General features: G+C 40.6%; 1 protein-coding gene across 1 annotated transcript in view; it reads right to left on the minus strand.

Moving 5' to 3' along the window:
- Positions 1 to 4,616, minus strand: part of LOC124776360 (sterol O-acyltransferase 2-like) — a 278,540-nt gene extending 273,924 nt beyond the window's left edge. Inside the window, exon 1 of the mRNA XM_047251312.1 lies at positions 4,458 to 4,616. Coding sequence (XP_047107268.1) covers positions 4,458 to 4,524 — 67 coding nt within the window. The 5' untranslated portion in view covers positions 4,525 to 4,616. The remainder of the gene's footprint in view (positions 1 to 4,457) is intronic.
- Positions 4,617 to 22,056: the final 17,440 nt, after the last annotated feature.

Consider the following 22,056-nt stretch of genomic DNA (forward strand, 5'->3'; position numbering starts at 1 on the left):
TTTTCACTTTTCGCTATATTCGAATTTGTGTCTGTGGCATGGTGTAACGTCCTTTTGCAACAGCGAGCTGTAAGGCAGGGATCTATAATGACAGTTGATTCTGCAGAACTAATCTTCTCTTCATATATTTCCCTTTAATAACTTTATATGGGTAACTGTGTTCGTCTTTTAATGTATCACAATTGGTTTCTATGATAGTTATCAATTTTAAAAGTCTGCTACATGTATTTTACCTAATGTGTTTTTATCAGATTATGTTTTTGCGTAAATGATGGCTACATCTAAGCCCACAGTAGCGACATCTAGGGAGGATGTAGGCGAACAGATTTCTGGTAGCTTCTGTACTTCAGTAGCCAGTTGCAATAATGACTGTGTGGACGATGTGGCCTATTCTACACCTTGTTTTAGATCCATGTAACGATGCTGTGCTGATTATATTTATATGTTTTAACGATGCCATTATGACCTTATCACTTTAGGACATGGTGTAAAAAAGTTACGTTGTACCGTATTTTGTCTGTATATTCCCTGGTTGTATGATAGTATATTGTGATACGTATTGCTGTATTATGTTGAAAGAGACACTGCTCACTAGGTGTATATATTTGTATATTGTAGATCTGAGGATGGTCATTACGGTCTGAAACCGGTCATCGTCTAAAGAATTGACATTGTGATCTAAGACTAGAATAAAAACCATTTGACAGTATTGGATCACTGTTTGTATACGCCACTAGGTCGCAGTTGGTTAAACTAGTGCCATGCCTGGCTTACGACAGAGTCAAAAGGCTCTGTAAACTGAAGCAGAAAATCAGTACTGAGGTAATGAATATTAGATTCAATAAGCAGTGTCTTGCAGCACGTGTCACACCGAATTATGCGAAAGTGTGACGAGGGCCTCCCGTCGGGTAGACCGTTCGCGAAAGTGAACATTAACAACGGTCAGCCCTCGCCTTGATAAAGCCAAAAGTGAGAGGAACTGGATTAGGGCCCGATTACGTGAATCATATAAACATAAAGACTTGCTAAGTAAAGGAGCTTTCGACTTACATTTTCAATTAAGTAACGAACTGGCTAGTACTCAGTTTCAGTTCGTTTGGCAAGAAATTTCTAATAGCGTAAGGATTAATGTTGAAAGAATAGAAAAGAGGCATAACGAAAAGTTAGGCGTATTGCTAAAGCGTCAGAAGACTAATGTTGTAAAAAGTAAGGATGGCGTTGGACAACATCGCTTTTATGATAGAGTAGCTAACTTGACAAATATCGAATTGAATACGGATGAAAATACTCTGCTGAATAAATGCTTACAACATAGTATCACTCCTAATCCTAATAATCGAACCATTACAAGAGTCATAGCCGAAACTAAAATGGCGTGTGAAGCAGCTAAGATGATGAAACTAGAAGTTGCGTACACAGACGTTAAAGTTAATAAAGCTCTATCCAGTCAGTGTAACTCTTCTAATACCGTCAATCATGACAGTCGTATCTTAAGAGATCTTAATACAAAGTTAGAAAAAGAGAAGGCAATGGTCATTCGCGCAGACAAGGGTAATACAGTGGTCCTTATTATGAAAAGGACTATATTAAGAAAACAGAGGAATTCTTCTCTGAAAATGAGATAATAGGAGTTCACAAAGACCCAACACGGAAGTTCCAAATAGATTTACGGAAAAAATAGACAGCTCCCAATTTCTGCTTAATGATTACGAAAAGAAATCGCTAAAAATGATGAATTCTAAGCTCCCCAACTAAGATCGCAGGTTAAGATACATAAGAAAGGAAACCCAGTCCGTCCAATTGTTAACAACTTGTCATCGCCATGTTGTAAACTAAATAAGTTTCTTGACGACAAACTTAAAGCAGTGTACACTCTCTCTACCAATTTTGGGGTGAAAAACAGTTCTGACCTTGCTAATGCGATTGAAGATACAGTCTACATATTCCAGATAATGTGACACTAACTTCCCTAGATGTAATAAACCTCTACAGTAGTGTCCCGATAAAGAAAACGATTCAGATTATTAAACGTAATCTACTATAAAAAGATTAGTATTGCAGAATACACAGAATTAATAGAACTTTTAGAATTTGCATTAACTTATAACTATTTTACATTCAATGGCAAAATATATCAACAAAAAAGATGGACATGGGATGGGTAACAGTTTGGCTGGTACGTTAACAGACATTTTCATGAACTACTTAGAATGTAAGTTCTTTGCTATGTTTCCACGACTGAAAGACAAGACTATATATTATAAACGTTATGTCGATGACATCTTGTTACTGTTAGAGGGGGACGAGAATGAGGCTAACACATTTGCTCAAGCCGTAGGCAGCATGCTCCAAAAAATAACGTTTACTCCAGAAATAGAAGAAGCGGGCTCCATTAACTATTTAGACCTTACCATTAAAAAGGTTGATAACAGACATAAATTTTCGATTTTCAGAAAGCCTACATGTACAGATACTATCATCGTAGCCAGTTCATGCCATCCGCCACAATGTAAAACTGCCTTTTTCACCTCTATGATCCACCGACTTTTTAGATTACCATTGGCCGACACTGAATTACGCCAAGAACTTAGCATATTAAGGCAAATTGCAGTACCCAACGGTTTCTCAGTAAAGGTGTTATGCGCCCATACAATAGGATAAAAAAACAGAAACTAAATAGTAGGCAGACCCACAATCATCTAGAAAAAAGAAAGAATAATGAAAACCTGAAAACTATTCCAATGATATTTTACGGAAAAATGTCCCAACAAATAGAAAAGTGTTTGAATAAATCTAAGGTTAGATGTGGTTTTCAAGTTAACAACACTCTGAAACTCTGTGTAAAACACAGTATGAGTAAATATTCTGATAAATTTGACGGTTCTGGGGTTTACAAGATAGTTTGTAGTAGTTGTGACAAATTTTACATCGGTAAAACTGGCCGTTCTTTTAAAATTAGATTCAGGGAGCATTTGCAGGCACATAACAAAACTGCATTGGGAGTGCATTTGGCAGAAACCGGCCACACTGTGGGAAATATCGAGAGTTGTATGCGTATTGTATACAAGGCAGAGAAGGGTCGCGCTCTCGACTTGTTGGAGGCCAAAAACCACGAACCCACTAGGGTGCCTAACGCCTACTTCGCTTTGTTTGATAATGTACTACGATAACCAAATTATGCCTAGTGTATTTATACCTAGCCTTACTTGGTGATTTATGTCGAGAACAGTCCTGTACCTAAGGTCCATCACCGTTCCCTTTGGATCCCTACGTAATTCGGTGCTCTCCGATACACACGATCGAACAGCGGAGGAGTGGTACTCAAGCGTCAACTTTAGGTTACAATATCTCCGGATGTAATTAACATTTTACAATGCAACAAACGGCACTGATCACGTATTTGCTTATATGTTCAGATGTGCTAACAAAACTAACGTGGTTCCATTTAAAAAAAAACTTAGGTTTGTGTTGAAAAACATACTTCCGTGCATTTTTGTATGGTTTGTATTAAACAATTACACTAGCCCCTCTCCTCACATTCGGTCTGTGGAATCGGTTCGTCAGCATTTGATGTGGTTTACGAAACATATCCAGCGGTAACGTTAGGTGACTCACCCTGTATATATATATATATATATATATATATATATATATATATATATATATATATATATATATATATATATATATTATTACTTTTGAACACTATTAAGGTAAATACATTGTTTGTTCTCTATCAAAATCTTTCATTTGCTAACTATGCCTATCAGTAGCTAGTGCATTCAGTAGTTAGAATCTTTTATTTAGCTGGAAGTATTGGCGCTCGCTGTACTGCAATAGTTCGAGTAACGAAGATTTTTGTGAGGTAAGTGATTCATGAAAGGTATACGTTATTGTTAGTCAGGGCCATTCTTTTGTGGGGATTATTGAAAGTCAGATTGCGTGGCGCTGAAAATATTGTGTGTCAGTTTACTGTTGTTCAGAATAAGTAAAGAGAGAAATGTCTGAGTACGTTCAGTTTTTCTCGGCTGTTTGAAAATCAAATAAAGTAAGAGGTTTTATCAGCACGGTCATTAATAATTTTTTCAATGGGGATGTTTCAAAGTGTTACACAGTGACTAAGATGGCATACTTTCGTATTTAAAATACACTATTAGACACACTGAGTATCTCAGTGATAAAACAAAGCAGTAGGCTTTACCAGAAATATCGACTCTTAGACAATGTGTCTAATACAGTATTTTAAATACGAGAGTATGCCATCTTAGGCACTGTATAACGCTTAAAACACTTGATAATTGTACTTTGAATCCGAAATCATGATCGTGTAAGTGTAAAGGTAACATTGCAAATAGACAATAGTCTAATGGCACTGCTGACTTTAAAGAAATGTACGATGACTGTGGCCCCGTATTCTGAAGAAAAAAATTATAGTTTACTTCGGTGTTAAGTCTCACCTGGAAGTGTGGACACGCGATCGCCCGCCACTTCCCTCACACTGGTCTGCGACGCTTCGGCCTCCATGGCGAGCTACCGGCTGCACCGATCACCTGCCACTACGCGCGAACACTTGCTACTTGAGGTCTGCTGCGCGTATTAAGCAACCGCAGCGTCCCTGGCCCTGTCTCAGAGCCGACTGCTAGGAGGAGGTTGGGCCCGAAGTGAAACGGAATGCAGTTGGCTGGCGCAGTGACGTCACTATAAGAGTAGGTCGAAGCAGCGGTTGGCGGAGCGAAAGGATCTTAAGCACAAAAAACTACTCATAACTGTAATAAGTGCTCATACAATTATTTAAAACAGTTGATTTACATGTTTAGACGCTAGTAGTAGATGAAGGGCGCCACTGTCACAATTTCACTCATCTGCTGCAGCCTCCTTTTGCATTTTAAGCCTCATATTAAGGAAGCGCACGCGAATACATTGTTCTAACATACAGTATGATGATGTAGTTCGGATAGCAGCGCAGATAATTTTTACTATATATCTTTCCTTCGAAATTCTTTGCAAACCGTTAAATTCATTAAAAAGCTATGAGGATTTATGTATCCAGTCACCTGTCAGAACTCTGAGCCTAACGCGAGATAGGTCGTCAGCCCACCAAAAATGTTCTACATCTATTGGAGAATGAGTTAAAATAGCACTAGACGGTGTGCCCAGTGTGTCGTTATAGTTTTTTGCACGATTATGCGATGTAGCCAGCTAGGTATCGGAATCCTTCTTCAGAGCAGTCAGGTCCCTCGCTGACAGCTGTTCTTCTGGTGCAGGTTGAAGAGGAAATCTTGCAGTTCTGTTTCACCATCTGCCATTTCCGGTGTTTCGCTCATGTGTGCAAAATTCCTCTGAGCGATTGTGACGTCAAGAGTCCAGCACTGTCTTCTGCCTCTACCATATTTCATAGAAGAATATCATGAGCACTGTGCCCCAGGAATAGCAGCTGTAACCAACGTTCCACTTCTGTTGAGGAACGATTCGAGTAAAAATGATAAAGTCCTCTTATCTGCGAGAAAAAATTCTCCTGCCCATCTTCCCATCTTGGCTCAACTGTTCTTTCGTGAACATCCTTGTGCATCCCGTAACCACAGGATAACGTATTCTTATCGTTGGATCTTCGGACATGCAGGATGTCAAATTCGTCGTCTGCAACCTGAAAACCTCTGAACCTCTGCTTCCTCTTCTTCGGGCATCAGGTTTCAAATGGCTTTAGTCGTCGTACTCAAAAAAAGTTGCATAGCTAAATAAACCCTTTGACGTGCTCTGCCCTTGACACTGAGGTGAATTTGTGATAGTTTAGGACACAATTTCATTTCACTCCTATCTAATGCGAGCAGCCTTTCTGCAATAGATTGGTTAACAATTTTCCCACTTGGAAGTCTTATTCCATCTTCCAGAAGGGTGTTCCTCATTAATTTAAATAAATGTGTAACATTTCAAAACACCCAGAATGTTTTATTTTCATATTGCGCATTTGGGAAGCGGGAATTTGCCTCTGTTGCATTAAGACCTTTCCACATAGATCGATTTTTTGTGCCGATATCACACTCTACTGCAACAACATTGTAGCCAACATCTTGTACGGAGCAGATGACAATGTTTAATGATCAGCTGTTATCTCTGTGTCAAAATCATAGTAGACTGGTTGCTTCCATCCTGAAAACAAACCGCGTGTCGTAACAAACGACACGTTAATGTGCGGCCCTACAACACGATTTTCAATAGAATCGTAAGTAATACTAATGTCTACATTCAGTTCGTCGAAAGCGAGCACATATACACGTTCAGATTTTGACAATATAGATGACTGGGCTTTCATTAGCTGCAAAAGATCTGTAAGCACATCAGGAAAGCATCTGAAAAAGCGTGATGTCTATCTTTCCAGCACTGATAGTCAAGGAAGCGGGAAACCAAACTGATTCCGTGTAAACAAATAAAGACTTCCTAGACACAGTAGGAAGAGTAACTGCTTTACAAATGTCCTCTCTTTGCCACTTTGCTTGTTTCTGTCCACTCAGCAAGCAGTTTATCTGCGTTCTTGAAAATAATTTGCATAGTATTCCAGTCACCTTATCCTGCACCCGCTTCTTTTGATACTTGCGCAACACAAACTTTCACTTTTAGCTTCAGACACTTCTCGCTATACCTCACATAGCTGCCAGTTTGTTGTTCGAATCTTCCATACGTTTACGAAATTCACTTTTTTTTTGTTTTTAGGAGACGCTGTAGTCAGGTGCTTGAGTGCACTTATGCATTGTCGTCCTTGCCTAAAACCCGTCTGCCCTATTCGAATAAACTGCATCATCTGTATTCGTGTTACCACTTTCACTGGAGACACATTCTGGTATGTTTACACCGAAATGGTTCAAATGGCTCTGAGCACTATGGGACTTCTAAGGTCATCAGTCCCCTAGAACTTAGAACTACTTAAGCCTAACTAACCTAAGGACATCACACACATCCATGCCTGAGGCAGGATTCGAACCTGCGACCGTAGCGGTCGCGCGGTATAATATAATAAAATAATGGAATAGATGATAATAAAATGTTGAAATGCGTGGCTTTTTAAAATGTATTGAATTAATGAGATTAATTTTTCGGCATGAATGACAAGCACAATAAGCTGAGCTATGCCTGGAAATAAGTTCGTATTAGTTCATATTATCTTTCAGGGCGAAGTAGTTTCTTTTTCCGCTGTAGGTTTGTGCTTACCATTCTTTATAAGCTACGTTTGGTCACCGTGTTCACCTTTGAAGTCTTGACCGTGTTCCCATTAAGCTTATCGGATCTTCGTAATTTTCCAAAGTACACAGGTGGGCTTTAGTTCTTATAATTATTGTACTATTTGAAATAATAACTCACACGACCTTTCTGTTAATAAAACAATACTGTATTTTTCTAAACGGTGCACATATGAAATACATACTCCTCAATTAATTCATAGCGACCCCAAAATGGCGGTCTACAATTACTCGCTAAAAATGGCGTGCTTCTCACTCGTTCACTAGCTGAGCGCGAATCATTCCTTCCTCCTACTGGTACCAGAAAAAAATCCTCTGTTTTTTAACAACTGAAAGTCAAGAAATACATGACGGTAGGCATAGGCTCTATGATGGGCTACCGCTTCATCTTCTCTCTTTGCCTTTAAAGAAGACGAAAACATAAAGGAAATGCAAAAGGTTTATCACAGCGGTTCCAGACTGTAGCGCCCAGAACCGCTCGGCCAACCCGGCCGGCGTTTACACTCAGTACAGCATCTAGTTTGAGCTCTTTCCTAGGTGGTAGATTAAGAAATTCTGCTTGAAAATCACGGACGTAATCACCAGGAGCGATGTTTTCGGTGGCACTTCGTAATTCAAACTTTCTGCAACTGAATGTCTTTTGGGAATGAACCATAGATTTCATCCGACCCTTTTGTCTTCCTGCTGTAGGGCAGGAATCCCATAACACCATGCGAGACGTTTTAAAATAAAACATTTATCAAACACCGCAAAGCACCTCGAACAAAAGCAAACAACACAGCTATTTTACTTGCCTCGCTACAAAATGGAGCTGCGCGCTCCCACATGTTGCTATGATGACGATATGCGCATTGTTCAGCGGACTAAGATCCCATGTGGGTTTCCGCTGGGTGATCTCATTAGTATGTTCGATAAACTATCAGTTTTGGTTTGTTCAAACTGCCCTTTTAGACTTCGACTAATCGTGCCTTCCGTCGTACTGCCAGTGGTAAAAGACGGAGCACCTAGTTCATTTATAGTTACAGTTTGTAATTTACTATCAGTATCTGTCATTTCCAACATACTGTGGGATTCGTGCACTGTTTCTGGCACCGTTTCTACTTCTGACAGGCATTGGCTAGCTTGCTATCCTGCCCATTTCCTTTGCCTGACCATATTTGTCACACAAGGAAGAGCAAGGCTTTCGGCACACAAACAAAAATGAAATCACAAAAATGCCCTACACAATGACTGACACAGAGAAAAGCATACACACACGCACACACACACACACACACACACACACACACACACACACACACACGCAGTTATACATTTCACTACGTTTACCCTGGTTCTGCCATGCATTGACTATTTCTTCACGACAGTGAATCTCAGTTATTGTCGTTCTTACCTGAATTATATACGGTTCATTTACTTATTCTCATTTTAAAGCCTGGTCCACAGGCACCGTTTTCTGTCAGTTTTACATGATCATGCCGGATCTGTCAAATAAAACATTATGTTTGGACGGAAGTTTGGCAGTCTTGCGTGAACTGAGAGAACTTTGAAAGACTGATGGACTGGAGCTTCGTGTACATGGAAGACTTCCAACAAGTCTACGCATACAGACGCCCGTCAGTCTTATCACTCAAACCTAGCTCCGCTGCCAGTCTATTACCTGTCCACGATAAGGATAAACAAATGTACCACTGGAACCTCTAAACACATGTAACTGGCCACCACCAACCACGGAAGTGTGACGTGAATTCACCAATCGATTTGTTTCACCAGAAGGGAAAGTCAGATGGCAGTATAGAAGTCTTTAAATTTTGGGCCATGTTTTAAAGTTACCGTAAACATTTTAATATACTGTTACCGAATATTTCGTTGTACTATAGACAAAAGATATTCGATATTTGCATACGACAGCCTCTGAAAACTTTTAATCTAAGTGAAGTCCACTCAAAGCTTGTTTCGAAATTATAATTGTGAATTCCAGGTCCTTTTAGTTCCTCATAATCGCTAAAAACCTTAGCGTTGCAGTGAGTCTCTCATGGGGGCTAATAGCGACCCTTATGACGCTCTCTTCTTTTTCAGTTTCCAGAGTTACAAGCGCTAACAGTTTAAGCTACGTCTCTGTGTCTATAAGTTAGCAATTGCGCCCGTCTTCTGGTTCCTGCCGTAGTTCTCGGAGAAGATTCACGTGGGCGAATGTACCTCTCTTCCACAACCTATCTCGGGACCATCGTGAACAATGTGCAGACTTTTATCTTCTTGTTCAGTTTAAGAACACACAAGGCAACTGTCATCACTAGCCGTTTTTTCTCCAGGATGATTTCGGAACAACTGAGCAAAAAACTGAACGGAAATTTGAACGGTGTAGCTGCGCCATTTCTGTCAGTCTTCTCGTCGATCCTTCATGATCATGCAAGACTGACGACAAAACTTGACGTGTAGATCTGGCTTAAGAGTTTCCCAGTGGCTTGTCAAGTATGTCCTCTTTCTCTCAGTGGGATATGAAACAGATTTATACGTATACAATTACCTCTCAGTTTTGAAGTGTTTCAGGCCACTAAGTTACAGGGTGTTACTTTTGTGATGTATAGGGTACGAAATGTTGTGGCAAGATGTCTGAGCTGATAGAAGTGCAGAGTCGTTGCTGTACGCGTTGTTCGTATTAGTGTCGCCTGCAAGTAATGAAAATTTACACTAATGTCAAGCTAACACTTTCGCAGACTAAATGGTTCATATTTGTTAGCATCTAATAAAAGAAAAGACAGTCGCATAAACTATACTGTTCCACTTGATATACGTGGTTTCTGTAAGTCATACCACAAAACGCACCCATTTGTGAGGCAATAAAGTGATTTGCAAGAAATGTCGTAAAAGGACTCACTCCATACTATCAGTACAGTTGGAAATTAAAAGTCAATTACTTACGCAGTTTCATATAGTCAAGCCAGGAACGTATGTTTTACCCTTTTCTACTTAGGTCAAATTGTGGTATTTAAATCAAAGTATTTGTGTTTATATACTTCCCAGGATCATTTATTCCATATTTTAAGCATTTGTTACGCCTTAGAGTGCACAGTTGCTTTCAAATATACGGAAATTTAAAAATCCGCATAATAGCGGACCAAATCGCGGCCAGCCGATAATCCTTTTCGCCTCCGCAGTAGGTGTGTTAAATTGTTTGAAAATCTCACTTAAGTAGCAAATGGAGGATATTATGTAATAAATGAATATATGTACGTTCAATGTTGCTTTATATTGCATTAAGAAACCATGATACACTTACCAAAAGCTGGACCTATAAGTCCAGATAAGAACTATCGCTCTTGTAACAAATGAAACAAAAGTAGCTCGATAGGACATAGAACAACGAGATCAAAACCAAACGATCAATAGAGATCAACAGAGCGAGATTCTAATTGTGACTTAAAATTTATACATTGTTTACAATGGCAGCGGTTCTTATATGGCTGCTTGCAGCTATATCTTTCTGATTATCTTTCGTATATTATTACCTGACATAATTACACAGAATGTCCCTACATCAGGGTTTGTCATGTTTACTCTAAAAAAATATTGATTGTTAATTTTTAATGTCACTTTTTCTACACGTTATGTACGGTTTATTGAATTCACTACCCAAGGGACGCAACAATTTTTCCGGACAATTCTCTTGAACTTCAGTCTAATTTGGGTCTATATCTGTTTCTGTATACGCCTTACACTCCAATATTTGATTTCTTTGGTATTTCGAAAGGATTTTGGTCGAATAAAGATTCCTTCGACACACCGCCCTGCATCTCCGTTGCCATGCAATCGTATGCGGTTTGTGTGTACAGATTTTCCAAATAATCTGTTAGCATTAGTCGTTTCCCAACGAGACGGTATGGCCAAGAGAAGCCCCCCTCCCCCGCCCCTCTAAATCTCTGGTCTACTTAATGCGTACTCCTATCCGCCAGAGCAGGTAAGAATACTTAGTTAACGATTTTGTACTTTCGCTCTAGCGGTGTCTGTTTTAAAAATAAAAATATATTTATTTTTTAAAATGGTTAAGATATAGTAGCTTAAATTACTGAGTTGTGTATAGGTGGTTAAATTACACAAAAGAGTAAGAAGATGTGCGCATTTTATCCTTAACTGTTTACTCTTACCAGAAACTCTCTCTTTAACACAATTATATCCATGATTGAAATACTGAGAAATTGCGCAAGTTACATTTTTTTAATGCCTGGCTTTTCGTTTCGAGAATTTCTTCTCATTTTAAGTACATTTGTTTGTATAAATACTTTTTGTGATATTTGCAAATGTAATTTTCTGCCCCTCTTGCACTATATTAGTCCTTCAGAGGTTATACTGGAATAGGAAAATCGGACAAAATAAATTGGGAATTTTTTTTATATTCTAATGTTAGAAATAGTACTTTTGTCTGTTACAAGAGGTGTTACATTTTTCGTTGATTATGTGAGTCACATAAAGTTGTCAACTATAGATTTCATTTCATAAACTGAAGAAACCGCACTTCAGTTGTTTAATCAACAGTATTTTATTGTACACACAACCGGTTTCGGAACACTTAAAAGATTCATCAACTGGTGTAAAAAATAAAATCGGTTAACCATCTGAGGTCATCTTCATTTCAGTGTTGTCATGGAACCAAAAGTTCCGCATCAAAACATAAAAGAGAGGGACCTTAAATTACATAAAAAACGTTCTTCCACGCTAAGCGCGATAACAGATTTCCTGAAACTTCCTGGCAGATTAAAACTGTGTGTCAGACCGAGATTCGAACTCGGGACCTTTGCCTTTCACTGGAAAGTGCTCTACCATCTGAGCTACACAAGCATGGCTCAGGACCCGTCCTCACAGCTCCAATTCTGTCAGTACCTCGTCTCCTACCTTCCAAACTTCACAGAAGCTCTTCTGCGAACCTAGCAGCGCACACTCCGCTGCAGAGTGAAAATCTCATTCTGGAAACATCCCCCAGGCCGTAGCTAATTCAAGTCTCCGCAGTATCCTTTCTTCCAGGAGTGCTAGTTCTGCTAGGTTCACAGAAGAGCTTCTATGAAGTTTGGAAGGTAGGAGACGATGTACTGGCAGAACTGAAGCTGTGAGGACGGGTCGTGAGTCGTGCTTGGGCAGCTCGGACGGTGCCGGCACTGTAGCTCATCGTGTTCGGTCCGAGGGCTCGCTGTCTTCTGTAATAAAAAAACTGAGTTAACCGATCAACGACGAACTGAAACGGATGTCATACGACGTCCGTCCCGAGCAGATGCAACGAACGTAAGCGATCAAAATGAGATTTAAAGAAAAACGGTAAAGCACTTGCTGGCGAAAGGTAAAGGTCCCGAATTCGAGTCTCGGTCCGGCACACAGTTTTAATCTGCCAGAAAGTTTCCCGTTTGTATTACCGGCCGCACAGCACGAGAGAACGGTTTCTATGGAATTTATGATCTCCCCTCTATCCTTTCGATACGGAACTTCTGGTTCCATGACAACAGTGGGAAGAGGATGACCCCAGATGATAAAGTGATTTAGCCGGCCGCTGTGGCGTTGCGGTTCTAGGCGCTTCAGTACTGAACCGCACTACTGCTACGGTCGCAGGTTCGAGTCCTGCCTCGGGCGTGGATGTATGTGATGTCCTTGGGTTAGTTAGGTTTAAGTAGTTCTACGTCTAGGGGACTGATGACCTGTGTTTAAGTAGTTCTAAGTCTAGGGGACTGATGACCTCAGATGTTAAGTCCCATAGTGCTTAGAACCATTTGAACCTTTTTTTTTTTTTTTTTTTTTTTTTTGATAAAGTGATTTAATTTCTTACACCAGTTGATGGAAATTTAAGTGTTCCTAAACCTGTCGTGTATGCGATAAAAGATTGTTGATTAAGCAACTGTCCTGCGGTTTCTCCATTTCATAAAATGAACTTACAGAGTTGCGACTGCCCCATAAGAAGAACGCTTTGAAAACTTATTTTACCATTACTGACAATTTAATTCTCGATTATGTTTATATTTTGTTTTGTTGTAGATACTGAGTAGAGTCTATGAGCAAATGATCGTACCATGTGTAGAAGTATGAAACCGGAATTTGCATATAGATGGTGCTAGCCGTCAGTGTAGGGCTCTTGAGACCGTGTCTACAGCGTCACATGCTTTCTGTAACGGCTGACGACGAATGTCAACACACAGTAACGCCAGTTCCACACATCGGTATCTGTTTCAAACCCGTAAACATGTCGAGTTTCGTGCCTACGAACTACTATTTGGCGGACAGCATTGGTTTTCTGTTATCATTTGAAGAAAACTACTGCAGAATCGCATCGGATGTTTGTCTAAGCTTACGGCGAACATGCTATTGGGAAAATACAGTGTTTCGAGTGGTTCAAAAAAATTCAAAATTGGTGATTTCGACGTGAGAAACGACGAGCGCGGGAAACCACCGAAAATGTTTGAAGACAATGAATTGCAGGCATATTTGGACGAAGATGATAAGCTCAGCAGGAACTCGCGGAACAATTGAACGTGACGTAGAAAGCTATGGGAAAGGTGCAGAAAGTTGGATATTGGGTTCCACATGAACTGAATGAAAGACAGCATGCAAATCGAAAGACACTTATGATATGCTGCTCTCCAGATACAAAAGAAACTCGTTTCTCCATCAAATAGTGACAGGTGATGAAAAATTGAAAGAAAACAATGCTCTGTGTTTGGTGGGTTCAAAAGGGTGTCATCTATTACGAGCAGGTAAACCCGATGAAACCGCTAACACTGATCGTTACCAACAGCAAACGATCGATTTCAATCGAGCATTACGTGAAATACGGCCGGAATATGGAAAAAGGGAACACAAAGTCATATTGTTGCACAATAACGCCCCAGCACACACAGTAAAACGGGTTCGGGGGAAACGATCGAGGTGATCAGCTGGGAAGTACTAGGGCATGCGGCTTATTCTCCAGACTTGGCTACGTCCGATTATCATCTGTTTGCGTCACTGCCACACGCTCTCGTTGAGCAACGCTTCAGTTCGTATGAAAGTGTACGAACATGGCTCGCTGAATGATTCGCTTCAAAAGAAGAAGTATTTTCTTGGTAGGGCATTTACAGCCTGCCGGAGAGTTGGGAGAAATGTATAAATAGTAATTATTTTGAATAAAATATTGTTTATCAGTTTCAGACAAGACGTGTAATTATTGCAACCAAATTCCGGTTTCGTACTTCTACACCTGGTATTTGTTACATTCACTGACGTTATTTTATTGATATGTCAACAATGTCAAAACCGGATATTAATGCTCGGAAACTGGAAAAAAACTGAAAAATGAGTGTTGAATATCAACAAAGATAACTGACAAAATTCCTGATAATCAGTACTTCTGTGAAACTGAAAAGTAAGTGTAGGATATCAACAAAAATAACTAACAAAATTCCTGATGATCAATACTGCTGAGAGTTCATATACAGGAAATAAACTTGAAGAAAAATATGGAGTGGGCAGCTATCACCCTTTTGAAACACAATGCGTTTTGTATATAGTGCCTTAAATTTAATTTTAGAGGCACGACTCGTCTTGAAAAACGAGTGCTGTAATGTCAATAATGGAAGTTTTTGAACCCTCCCCACTATTGGATAATTTTCTGTAGAACCCGACAATCTGTTGGAAATAATTGATACTGATACTAAATTACAAACTGAAACTATAAGTGAACTAGGTTCTCTGTCTTTTACCACTGGTAGTACGACGGAAGGCACGCGTAGTCAAACACCGCCTAAAAGGCAGTTTGAACAAACCAAAATTGATAGTTTAGCGAACATACCGATCGGTTCACCTAGGGGAAACCCAAATGGGATGCGTGTATCGCTGAACAATGGGCATGTCGTCTTCATAGGAGCATGTGCGAGCGCGCAGCTCCATTTTGTATAAAGGCCAGTAACAGTTGTGTTGTTTGTTTTTGCTTGATGTACTTTGCGGTCTTTTAATAAACGTTTTATTTTAAAATGCCTGACTGTGATGTTATGGGACGCCTGTCGTACAGCAGGAAGACACTCGTTCCCAAAATACATTCAGTTGCAGAAAGTCTGGGTTATAAAGTGCCACCGAAAAGATCGTTTCAGTATTACGACATCAATAGTGTGTTCTTTACATTTCCGCTCCTGATGATTACGTCAGAGATTTGTGACCTAGGAAAGTGCTTAAACCAGAGTCTGTGCTGAGTGAGTGTAAATATACGAGAAATTGTTCCCAGTGTTAGTGGTAATGCGAGTGCAGATAATGCAGTTTCTTCGAATACGGGAGACGGTTTGCAGGCAAGGAAGATAATGCAAAGTGCACTTCAGCATCTGACTACGGTGTCTCCCAAAGAAAAGAAAAATGGAACAGGCAACAGCTACAGACAAGTGTAAGATTGACAGAAAAACAGAGTATTTCGTAAACGCATAGAAGAATTAGAGTATGGGAACAACAAACTGACAGCTGTGTGTGCAAAACTGAGGTATAGTGCCTGAAACTAAAAGTGAAAGCCTGTGTTGCGAAAATAAAATATTAGTAGAAGTATCAAAAGAAGCGACAGCAAACAAGTTGACTGGAATATTAGGCAAACTATTTTCAAAAACGCAGATAAACTGCCGGCTAAGTGGAAAGATAAGTAGCAAAGAGAAGACATTTGTAAAGCAGTTACTCTTAGTACTGTATCTAGGAACTGTAATTTGCTTTCAAGGAATCATTTTGGTTTCTAATTTCCTGGACTACTAGTAGTGGGAAGCTGGACATCACACTCTTTAAGAAGTATGACGACACACTGGAAACACTGTCTACTTAAATTTTAACTCCTTCTCCAACAGATTTGGAGCATTTTGGGTGGACTGAAGACCTATCTCGCGGTGGGCTCAGAGTTCCGACAGGTGACTGGCTACATAAATCGTCACAGTTTGAACTTATTTTAAATGAATTTAACAGTTTATAAAGTATTTCGAAGGAAATAAATGTAGTAAAAACTATCTGCGCTGCCATTCAGACTAAATGTTCTGGTTTTTCGCCAGAATGTTAGAACAAGGCTTTTTATTCACATGCGAAAATCCCAACAGTGGCTCCCTTCGTCTACTGCTAATATCTAAACAGGTAAACCAACTGTTTTAAATAATTGTATGAGAACTTATTGCAGTTATAAGTAGTTTTTTTTTTTTTTTTTTTGCTTAAGAGCCTTTCACTCCGTCAACCACTGCTTCGCTTTGATACTATAGTGACGTCACTGCGCCAGCCAACTGCAGTCTGTTACGCTTCGCGCCCAACCTTCTCTGTAGTAACCTTGTTTTCACCAACTGCTGACCCATTTGCAGACTTGTTACGCAAGTTATCAGGAGCCAGACCAAGAGAGAAACAAAAAATTACAACAGCGTAACCGAGAGCTACACACGTAAGTGATAGCCGCTCTCAACACGAACGTTTACAAGCAAAGCAAGATACCAAAGTTTTAAAAGAAATAAAAGATGGGTTTACTCAGTTGAAAGATACGTACAAGGACCTACCGAAATGTACAGACGTTTTCCATGCTAATAACTGCCCTGCAATCAGAGCAGTTACGAGAAAAAGTGGAGGCGTCAGAATTAACACAAAGTTTCGACACTAGCGATCGAAGCCAACGAAAAGATTGAGCACAAATATGAGGAAGAAAGTAAGAAGCGTGATGAAACTTTTAAGCTATGGTTGCAAGTAACGATGGCGAAATCATTCATCACGTAGAGGAGAAGGTGAAGGGTATAATACAGAATTTATTAGGGGATAATTCTGAAAAACGTATAGTGAACAGCAATGTAGCAAATGGTGTGCTTGGTGACACAGTTTTAAAAACCAAATATAATACTACGCGCGACGCCACGTACCAGACTGTAGAACCAGATACTATTTCACAGCAACAGACAGCCAATGCAGGTAGGTATAGCAATGGTAATATGTTTCAGTTTGTGAGTATAGACCCACACATGTTGACAGTTATCCATGAGGTTTGCGATAACAGAACACATGTAACATTCTGCGAGGGGTTATCTCACAAAATGTGAGCAACTTAACTGGATGTGACCACTGTCCTTTGCACCAAAATTCAGTTGTGGTGGCAGTATCTCCAACGTCGCAAGTAGCTACGGGTGAGAGTTTGATAAAGAGAACACAGTTCCAACCTTTTACTGACGTCAAAAAGTCAGTTCCTTTTACTGACGTTCAAATGGCTCTGAGCACTATGGGACTCCACTGCTGAGGTTATTAGTCCCCTAGAACTTAGAACTAGTTAAACCTAACTAACCTAAGGACATCACAAACATCCATGCCCGAGGCAGGATTCGAACCTGCGACCGTAGCGGTCTTGCGGCTCCAGACTGCAGCGCCTTTAACCGCACGGCCACTTCGGCCGGCTTTACTGACGTCAAAAAGTCAGTTCACCCAGTCGTTTTCATACTTAGTTTTAGGAACATGTTACCTATAACGTCGAGTAAGAGGCAAAGATTCATTTTGTGCGATCTCACATCCAAACTGAACCAGCCTTGTGGGCTATGCAAGCCTCTGGATCTTGCAAAACGCAGGAGATGTTTGAGAAAGTATTCCTTGCAAAATTTTGGTGCGCCAACATTCAAGAAAGACTTAGGAAACATGTTTATTCACCTGAATTTTACAACACTAAATAGGGTACGTTAAGAAAGAATTCTGCCAAATACATCAACACGACAAGATATTGGGACAAACGAACACTAACAGTGATGTTATCAGTTTATTGAAGGCAAGATTGTCGCATCACGTAAAAGAAAAGTTAATTAACGTGTCAGAAAACGACACAGTACAATTTATGTCAGTATTAGATTCAATCGGTCTTATGCAGGAAGATCTGAAGTACAATAACGACCGTAGCAATGGCTAGATGCCCTCAACAAAACGAAACAAAGGAAACCATTTGCCACAATACAACGTCAATGGCAACAGAAAGGGTGATCATGGTAATAATAGTAACCATAAACCACAAAACTGTTACAACACCAATGACTAACCAGTCATTCAACTGAAAGAGAGGTCATAAGAACAGAGGTAGCTCTACTCCCAGCAAAAATCATTAGTGTAAGAGTTCTAAACAAGGATATTCTGCACCATGTCCCAGGGCAGAGTAATACTCCGAATAATAATTTTAATAACCCAAGAAACGTCACAGCGTTGAGGCTTCAGGCTTCGCAATGAATGAGAATGCTCAAGTGGCAGCAAATGCACATCACCCGGATACATCTGCGTCAAAAAACTAAATTCAGACACAATCCGCTCTATGTTATTGGCCATGGAGAACTGGGAGAGAAAACTTACTCACTATCTTAGCCATGAATTACTATTATTGAGGCACAATGACGGATGTGCCTTGCAAGAGGAATTATTAGGAGAACACGGGTCTTGCCCAAGTACAGAGAAAAAGACGGAAGAGGCTATGGTGGGAGGTAGTGTTTACTGGAGCTTCCTCCTACGTGATGAGCGTGGAGTTTTTCAAGAAGCTAACGTAAGAGCAAAGAATACCCACTTCGCCAGTGAAAAATTGTCGGGTAACTGGAGCCACAGGGACACAGTCCCAATTAATTAAATCTGAAAAACACGTCCTAATCGACGTCAGAAAGGAATCCATATTAAGTTACTTTCTTGTCGTCTGGAAACTCTCGGTCACTTGTCTTTGGAGGAAGCAAAAGGGACAAATTGACCTCTCTCGTGGAGAAGTCATGTTAATAAAGGCAAACAAGTAGCTGTGGCATTAGTGAGGACCAAGGAAACACATGGTAGATACTGCCAGAACGTAAAAGTTTTATGTATTTGTGATACCATTGAAAAGGAACTTTCTTGCTTTGATGGCAGGGAAGGCATTGTGCCCCATATTGAAGAAGCAATAGAATTAAGGACACCGGAGTCAGAATTCTTATCCACAAAGCAACAGGATGAGTTGTAACAATTGTTATGTGACTATGTCGAAATATTTTCAGACAAGCCTGGAATAGCCAAGGGCTATGAGTACAGCACTGAGGTAATGCCTCATGAAACGTAGGGCCACGCCATTATTCTGTAGCTTGGAATAAGAAGGATGAAGTAACTAATGAAATACACAAAATGATTAGATGGGATATAATAGAGCCTTCACTTTCACTGTACAGCAATCCTTTGCTTGCAGTAGCTAAGGCTGGAGGCAAATTATGCCTAGTCTTAGATGCTCAAGAAATAAATAAAATAATAATATCTTTACAAACCAGAACTGAGAATTTAGAAGAGCTAACCCAAAAGTTTTTTGGTGTAAAGTTTATAACAACGATCGATTTAAAAGCCTCCTATTGGCAGATTCTCTTAACACAGGAATCTAGAAAAATATACAGCTTTCATATTTCGCAGACATAGTTATCAGTTCCGTCCTTCAGGGTTGAAAGTAAGTGCCAGAGAATTCATTACAGCTCTCGATACCGTCCTAGGCCCAGATATATTAGACAAAGTTACTGTCTATGTGGATGACTTACTAATTGTTATGTCCACAAGGGAAGAACACATATAAATACTTGAAAGACTATTGCAAAGATTTGCTGTAGCAAGGGCGATGGCATAGTTAGAAAAGTCAAAAACTGGTAGACGAGAAACAAAGTTGCTAGGTCATATCATTTCGCCAGCAGGTATTGTACCTGACCCGGAAAAGCTTATAGCAATTGAGGAGTTCCCACGACTTCGTACAAAAAGACAGTCAAAAGAGTTTGCCAGCGCGGTGTCATTCTTCCGTAGGTTCCAATCAGGCCAAGTATTGAATTGTGAGTCGATGCTAAGCTTACTTAAGAAGAATGTACCATGGGCATGGACAGAGAACTGTAACAACGCTTTTAATGATAGCAAAACAGTATTGTTGTTTGCGAACCTTCTGCACCTTCCACACATGGACAACGAGTTCTGTATTGCTACAGATTCTTCCCCATACGGACACAGATGATGTCTGTTCCACACAGAAGAAGTAAACGGGCATTAAGAATTGAGAGTATTAGGATTTGCTAGCAGAGTAATGACTAGCTGCGAGCGTTCTCACTCGATTACAGAGCAAGAAGCCCTGGCTGTATTGTGGGCGGTCAAGAAGTTTCCATTTTTACGTATATGGCAAGCCTCTAATCTACTGTGATCATCGGGCGTTGAGCTTCTTGCTGACTTGCAAGTTGCTTCACGATAGGATATCGCGATGAGCATTGACACTGCAATCATATCAGATCAAAATCATGAACGTGAAAGTCAGTGACAATGGCACTGCAGATTCGTTTCCTCAATTACCACTAAGGATGGACGAGCTAACCGGGCTCATGGAGCAGTATGCTGAGTTTAATGTGTTCAAGATTACAGATCAAGTACATAGGAAATATTTCCTACAAATGTGTAAAAATAAGAAGGCTCTGCAGGATGCAGGCAATACGTGGAACAAAATGAAGACAACTTTGAAACACGATCCGACGTGTTCCCTTCGTCAGCTCTACCAAATAGAAGATTCTATTGTGTATCGCCGAAAGAGTGTAGATTCACAAGATTGGTGTGTATGTATTCCAGTGACTAATTTTACTGACTTCATCTGGTACACACGTTTATCATGGGGTCACGTTGGTATTAACAAATGCGTGAATGTACACTACTGGCCATTAAAATTGCTACAGACGCGAAATTTAACCGACAGGAAGAAGATGCTGTGATACGCAAATGCTTAGCTTTTCAGAGCATTCACACAAGGTTGTCGCCGGTGGCGACACCTATAACGTGCTGACATGAGGAAAGTTTCCAACCGATTTCTCATACACAAATAGCAGTTGACCGGCGTTGCCTGGTGAAACGTTGTTGTGATGTCTCGGTTAAGGAGGAGAAATGCGTACCATCACGTTTCCGACTTTGATATAGGTCGGACTGTAACCTATCGCGATTGCGGTTTATCGTATCGCGACATTGCTGCTCGCGTTGGTCGAGATCCAATGACTGTTCACAGAATATGGAATCGGTGGGTTCAGGAGGGTAATACGGAACGCCGTGCTGGATCCCAACGGCCTCGTATCACTAGCAGTCGAGATGACAGGCATCTTATCCGCATGGCTGTAACGGATCGTGCAGCCACGACTAGATCCCTGAGTCAACAGATGGGGACGTTTGCAAGACAACAAACATCTGCACGAACAGTTCGACGACGTTTGCAGCAGCATGGACTATCAGCTCGGAGACCAGGGCTGCGGTTACTCTTGACGCTGCATCACAGACAGGAGCGCCTGCGATGGTGTACTCAACGACGAACCTGGGTGCACGAATGGCAAAACGTCATTTTTTCGTATGAATTCAGGTTCTGTTTACAGCATCATGATTGTCGCATCCGTGTTTGGCGACATCGCGGTGAACGTACATTGGAAGCGTGTATTCGTCATCGCCATACTGGAATATCACCTGGCGTGATGGTATGGGGTGCCATTGGTTACACGTCTCGGTCACCTCTTGCTCGCATTGACGGCACTTTGAACAGTGGACGTTACATTCGAGATGTGTTACGACCCGTGGCTCTACCTTTCATTCGATCCCTGCGAAACCCTACATTTCAGCAGGATAATGCACGACTGCATGTTGCAGGTCCTGTACGGGCCTTTCTGGATACAGAAAATGTTCGACTGCTGCCCTGGCCAGCACAATCGCCAGATCACTCACCAACTGAAAACATCTGGTCAATGGTGGCCGAGCAACTGGGTCGTCACAATACGCCAGTCACTACTCTTGGTGAACTGTGGTATCGTGTTGAAGCTGCAGGGGCAGCTGTATCTGTACACGCCATCCAAGCTCTGTT

Source organism: Schistocerca piceifrons, chromosome 2 (genome assembly GCF_021461385.2).
Source record: "Schistocerca piceifrons isolate TAMUIC-IGC-003096 chromosome 2, iqSchPice1.1, whole genome shotgun sequence".
NCBI classification, from domain to species: Eukaryota; Metazoa; Arthropoda; class Insecta; order Orthoptera; family Acrididae; genus Schistocerca; species Schistocerca piceifrons.